At 68.1% G+C, this 6,000-nt stretch overlaps 1 protein-coding gene across 1 annotated transcript in view; it reads left to right on the plus strand.

The window, feature by feature from the left end:
* PFKL (phosphofructokinase, liver type) overlaps window positions 1-5,010 on the plus strand; it is a 30,519-nt gene extending 25,509 nt beyond the window's left edge. The window contains exons 13-22 of the mRNA XM_077119137.1: window positions 1,157-1,303; window positions 1,769-1,839; window positions 1,944-2,031; window positions 2,717-2,869; window positions 3,057-3,221; window positions 3,640-3,701; window positions 3,891-4,002; window positions 4,089-4,188; window positions 4,269-4,374; window positions 4,738-5,010. Coding sequence (XP_076975252.1) covers window positions 1,157-1,303; window positions 1,769-1,839; window positions 1,944-2,031; window positions 2,717-2,869; window positions 3,057-3,221; window positions 3,640-3,701; window positions 3,891-4,002; window positions 4,089-4,188; window positions 4,269-4,374; window positions 4,738-4,885 — 1,152 coding nt within the window. The 3' untranslated portion in view covers window positions 4,886-5,010. The remainder of the gene's footprint in view (window positions 1-1,156; window positions 1,304-1,768; window positions 1,840-1,943; window positions 2,032-2,716; window positions 2,870-3,056; window positions 3,222-3,639; window positions 3,702-3,890; window positions 4,003-4,088; window positions 4,189-4,268; window positions 4,375-4,737) is intronic.
* Window positions 5,011-6,000: the final 990 nt, after the last annotated feature.

The raw sequence follows: 6,000 nt of genomic DNA on the forward strand, positions 1-6,000 counted from the left end.
CCTGCTGTGCCACAGGGTCCCAAAGCCGCGGGGCCTGGGCTGGCCCAAGAGGGTCCAGCCCGACCCCTGCTCGCGGGTCCAGCACCACCTTGACCGGCAGGTCCCAAATGGCTGGTGGTCCGGCCTTGCGGCTGACCAGGCCGAGCAGGGCAGGGAGTGCCAGCTGCTTCTCTAGGAGCTGAAGGGGGCTTAAGTCAGACCCATGAGTTTAACTTGGGAGAGGAGAGATCGATTTATAGAACTTTTCCCAAATAACCAGAAGCCCCGGGAACTAGTTTCTTTTCAAATTAGGAATGATCAAAGGACTTACTTTTGTAACCCTGAGGGACGGGATGGGCTTTGAGGGACCTGGCTCCGTGGTGCCCTGGCAGATAGAAGGCGTGGCCTGGGGGGAGGGGAGCTGAGGAGGGTCACCCTTGAGGGCTGGCCAGCGGCCCTAGGGTATCCTGCCCTCCATGCCCAAGGCACCCGTCTGCTGACCAAGCCATGGTCACCCCTGCCACTGGACTCCCTCTGCAGGCCCCTACCCCAGGGCGGGACTCAGCCCGGCGTTCCCCACAGCTCAGTCCTTGAGTAGCGAGTGTTCCCCACACGCTGAGCGGACAGGACATGCCAGGCTCTGTGCCCATCCCTCGGGGTCTGGCGGGGTGGTCGTGGTGGTTGGGTGTGCCCCGGCTGCAGTCTTTGGCCAGGAGGGGTACGCAGGGATGAAGGGGGCTCTCCCCTCCGGGTGGAGCGCGGCGTGGTGCCCGGCCTGGAGCGGGGCCTGGCTGAGTGCAGGCGCAGCTGCTGTGGTGGAGGAGGTCCCTGGCCCCGCAGCCGCAGCTTGGGGGTTCTGCTCCAAGGGTGGGGGCCCTTGGGCACCCCTTGTGCTCCAGCGCCGGCTTCCCCCAGCTAGTAGGGAGGGGCCACACCTGTGTGACCACAGCACCCTCTCAAGGGAGACACCGTGGGCCCCTCTTCACGTCCCAGAACGGGGTTGGGGTGTGGCCGCTTCGGGTGGACAGTTGTGACCAGCGGCACTGGCTGTCACCAGGCATGGGGGGGCCCTGGCCCCTTCCTCTAGAACCCGCTTGTGTTGCGTACCTGCTGTTCCAGGTCCCCTGCCCCCCACCCCAGGCCTCACACCCGCTCTTTCTTCCCACCCCCTCCCCAGACCAATTTCTCGCTGGCCATCCTGAATGTGGGGGCGCCGGCGGCTGGCATGAACGCGGCAGTGCGCTCGGCAGTGCGCACGGGCATCTCCCACGGCCACACGGTCTACGTGGTGCAGGACGGCTTCGAGGGCCTGGCCCAGGGCCAGGTGGGTGTGGGGGCGTGGCCGTGGGAGGGGGGCGGTACGGGGGCGTGGTTTCAGGTGGGAAGGCGGGGAAGGCAGGACAAGGATGAGGACCCGGACTGCAGGTGTCCTTGGGGCCATGACTGTGGGAGGGGTGGGGAGCGTAGCTGCGGGCGGGCATGGGTGGGTGGACGGAGGCTGCAGGTGCAGTACCGGTTGCTGGAGCTGTTGCTTTGGTAAGGCCCCCCCACCTTGCAGATGGGATCTTAAGGGGCTGAGACGGCACAGGCCAGGGAAAGAAGGGAAGTGAGCCCGGTTGGGGGTGGGGTGCTGGGGTGCTGGGGTCCACGTTGCCAGGAACTCCAGGATGGCCACTGCAGATCCTGCAGTTAGCAGAGCCTCCTCGTGCCCTATGTGGGACCCAGTGAGGACAGGCAGCCTGGGTAAGGAGGGGGCTGGAGCCACTGCAGCGGTGCCCTCCCCCCACAGGTGCAGGAAGTGGGCTGGCACGATGTGGCCGGCTGGCTGGGGCGGGGCGGCTCCATGCTGGGAACCAAGAGGTGAGTGCACGGCCGGTGGGGGTGTGGGGTGGGGGGTTTGGGGACAGCTTGGTGTCATGGGCCTGGCTTCCGGGTCTTCCCCCATGACCTGTCTCTGGCTACAGGACCCTCCCCAAGAGCTACCTGGAGAAGATTGCAGAGAACATCCGCGCCTACAACATCCACGCCCTGCTGGTCATTGGCGGGTTTGAGGTGAGGGCGGTGTCCAAGGGAGGCCATGCCAGGGCAGGCGGGAGATGTCACTCCAGCCAGCTGGATCCCTGCAGGGGCCCCCCTGATCAGCGTTTTCAGGGGTGGTGTTTGGGTTCAGACACTCGTTTACCGTCTCCTGAAGGCTTCACCAAGTTCAAATTAACACAGCACCCAGCGCTGAGGAAGAGGAGGCGGGGAGGAGGAGGAAGGGGAAGGAAGGGGGAGGAAGAAGAGGAGAGGGCTGTCTTGGGCTGGTTCTGGTCCAGGGAGTCCCAGCCCTTGCTTCTGCCCCGGATGGTGGCCGGGGACAGCAGCCTGGGCAGGGGTTCCTCAGTGTCTGGCTCAGCAGTGCTTCTTTCCTGCACTGGCCTCAGTTTCCCCAATTGTGGGATGGCCACAGTGTGTCAAATTGTATGAGCTGGCGGGCACCCTGATGCCAGAGGCCCAGGCTTGGCCGGCCGCGATATCACGAGCTCCCCCAGTTTCTTTGCACCTTCCCGACTGTGCTGAGGGGGCGCCTAAGGCTGAATCCCAGGGTGCGGCCCTGCTGCCGTCCCAGTGCCGCGCGGCTTTGGGCCCCTTCGACGGAACCTGGCCGCCACTGCCCCAAGTCCCGCCTGCGCCCCGGGAGGCGGGGGGAGCCGGGGGAGGGTGTGCCCTCGGCGCTGAACCCCGGCCCCGGCAGGCCTACGAGGGGGTGCTGCAGCTGGTGGAGGCGCGCGGGCGCTACGAGGAGCTGTGCGTAGTCATGTGCGTCATCCCGGCCACCATCAGCAACAACGTGCCCGGCACCGACTTCAGCCTGGGCTCGGACACCGCGGTCAACGCCGCCATGGAGGTGCGCGCTCCCGGGGGCCCCTCCTCCGCGCGCCCGCCGCCCCCGGCCCCGCCCCCAGTCAAGGACCCCCCCCCCCCCCCGTCCGCCCTGGTGCCCCTTCCCCGCCCCGCCCACCCCTGTGGAGTGGCAGCTCCCGGCCGCTGGGAGGGTCTGACGTGGGGTCCCCGACCACGCCCCCGCGCCCCAGAGCTGTGATCGCATCAAGCAGTCGGCCTCGGGCACCAAGCGCCGCGTGTTCATCGTGGAGACCATGGGGGGCTACTGCGGCTACCTGGCCACCGTGACGGGCATCGCCGTGGGGGCCGACGCCGCCTACGTCTTCGAGGACCCTTTCAACATCCAGGACCTCAAGGTCAGACAGCCACCAGCTCTGCCGCAGACCCCCCAGCCTGGGCGGGGCAGGGGAGGCAGGGTGACAGTTGCAAGGGCTGGGGGGACACGATGACAGGTGCATGGGGGTGGGGTGACGGGGCAGCGGGAGGGGCAGGGGGTGGGGTGATAGGGGCAAGAGTGGCGTGGGGGAGGGGTGGGGACAGGGCCACAACCCGGGAGGCCCATTGACCCTGGTGTGACCTCAGCCTCTCTGTTCCTCAAGGGCCCCACTGCCTGGTCCCCTACCTGCCCCTCACCCACCCCGGGGCTGCCCCAGATAGCCGGGCACCCCACCCACAAGTTAGTCTGGGACTCCTTCCTGGGGACCCCAGGACTGCAGAGGTGCTCATGCGGGGCTGCCCCCACCGGCTCCCGCCTCATCTGCGTGTCACCTGCAGACAAACGTGGAGCACTTGACGGAGAAGATGAAGACGGACATCCAGCGGGGTCTGGTGCTGCGGTGAGGCCGGGGTGGGGGTGAGGCGGAGCCGGGGGCGAGGCTCTGGGCCCCATGACCGTGGGGGGCAGGCACGGCTGGGGTGGGGCTGGCCTCCTGTTCCACACGCAGTGGAGCCTGCAGGCCCCGCGGACTGGGGGCAACACCTGGGCTGGCCCCCACGCACCTGAGCCCCCACGGCGCCCTTTCCAGAAACGAGAAGTGCCACGAGCACTACACCACGGACTTTCTCTACAACCTGTACTCGTCGGAAGGGAAGGGCGTTTTCGACTGCAGGACCAATGTCCTGGGCCACCTGCAGCAGGTGTGGGGGCGGGCGGCGGTTGGGTGCCCCCCCGGCCCGCGGGAGCCCCCGGCGCCTCGGGATCCGCCTCACCTCCCCGTTTGCAGGGCGGCGCCCCCACCCCCTTCGACCGGAACTACGGCACCAAGCTGGGCGTGAAGGCCGTGCTGTGGGCGTCGGAGAGGCTGCGGGCAGTCTACCGCAAGGGTGCGCGGGCGATGGGGCGCTGGGGGCGCCGGGTGGGGCGGGGCGGGGCTGCGGTGCTAACGCGCGTGTCCGTCCCGCAGGCCGGGTGTTTGCCAACGCCCCCGACTCGGCCTGCGTGATCGGCCTGCGGAAGAAGGCGGTGGCCTGCAGCCCGGTCACCGAGCTCAAGAACCACACCGACTTCGAGTGGGTCCCGCGGGGCCGCGGGGAAGGGGGCTGTGGAGGGGGCAGCGCGGAGACGGGGTCGCCGAGGGGGTCGCCGTGGGAGAATGCGGAGCCTGCCCACTGGTCCAGGGGTCGCGAGGAACACGTGGGCTCCTGCCCGGGGTCCCCGCCAGGCCATGCAGAGCAAGGCGGGCCCCTGCCTCCCCCACCAGTTCAGCTTGTCCTTGGGGACAAGGCGTCAGCTTGTCCTGGACTGTGGGGGGGGCTCATCGGAGAGGGGGGAGCGGGTGAGAGCGTGGGAGGCAGCGGGGCCGGAGGCGGCGCCTCGGACGCAGGACTCAGGGCGCAGGGCGCAGGGCTCAGGTCTGGCGCCGCCACCCGCAGGCACCGCATGCCCCGCGAGCAGTGGTGGCTGAACCTGCGGCTGATGCTGAAGATGCTGGCGCAGTACCGGGTCAGCATGGCCGACTACGTGTCTGGGGAGCTGGAGCACGTCACCCGCCGCACGCTGAGCATCGACAAGGGCTTCTGAGGCTGGGAGCCCCTGCCCCGCACCCGGCTCCACTGCAGCCCCTGGGCCTAGGCAGAGGCCCCCCACGCTGCCCTGCCCAGTCTGCTTCCCTGACTCCCAGGCCCGTCCCTGCCCCTTGGGGCCCACCAGACCCTCCCCCACCCCACCCGATTTCCTCCAGACCAATCCACACCCCTCCCTCCTCCTTCCAGGACACAGCCCAGCATTTGGGGCCCTGCCCTCCACGCAGAGGGCACAGGGACACCTGTCTTCAGACACCGGTGCCCTTTGCCCCCATCATTCCCTGTGCCCTGAGCTCCCAAGGCCGGTGTGCGGCCAGCATCCACCCTCACCCTGGCCAACCCCGCCCTCGCTGGCCTGCCAGCACTTGGTCCCTGGGCTGGAGGTGGTGCCTCGTGGCCTCACTGTGCCCCTGTTCCTGTCTGAGCCGGCCACTGTGGCTGACCAGTTCTGGTCACTTTTTCTAGAAAATAAAATCACTCTGACTGGAGTCTGTTCCTTCCGCTGGGGAGGAAGGGCCGTGGGGACCCTCTTAGTGGCCACCTTGGTGGCTCCAAGCGGGACTGAGGCCCCCCTTGGGCCACACTCACTCTCTCAGGAGATGGGGGAGCATGTGGGGAGGCCGGTGTGCTGTGGGTCCCCCGCCTCACAGAGCTGGCCAGGAATGTGGCGTCTGGGTCCCCCACCGACCCACTGAGGTCCAGGAAGTGCCTTGTGCTGCGCAGTCCACACCTCGGTGAGCTCCTGGCATCTTTGGGGCAGTGGGAGGGTTTGGGGCCCAGGGAAGGGCCCCCCCCCCGGCTCTGTCTGCATCCTGCCAGGCACCTGATCAGGCCAGGCCCACCCAGGGTTCTCAAGGCAGCCGGTTAAAGACCACCATCAGCCTGCAAGAGCCTTTCCCCTGTGCCATGCCGGGCAAGAGGGTGAGGCCTGCATACCCCCACGCCTTGGGGGCGGGACTCTCATGTGCTACCTGCCACACACAGCAGACCCTGGGGACACCCCCAGAGAAGCCTCAGATCAGGACCTGGGCCTGAAGCAGAGAGCACGGCGGGGGTTGCAGGGGTGGGTAAGGACCTGGCTGGGGGGCCAGGAACGGGAGAGCTCCCTGCTGA

This window comes from Tamandua tetradactyla, chromosome 10 (genome assembly GCF_023851605.1).
Source record: "Tamandua tetradactyla isolate mTamTet1 chromosome 10, mTamTet1.pri, whole genome shotgun sequence".
Classification (NCBI taxonomy): Eukaryota; Metazoa; Chordata; class Mammalia; order Pilosa; family Myrmecophagidae; genus Tamandua; species Tamandua tetradactyla.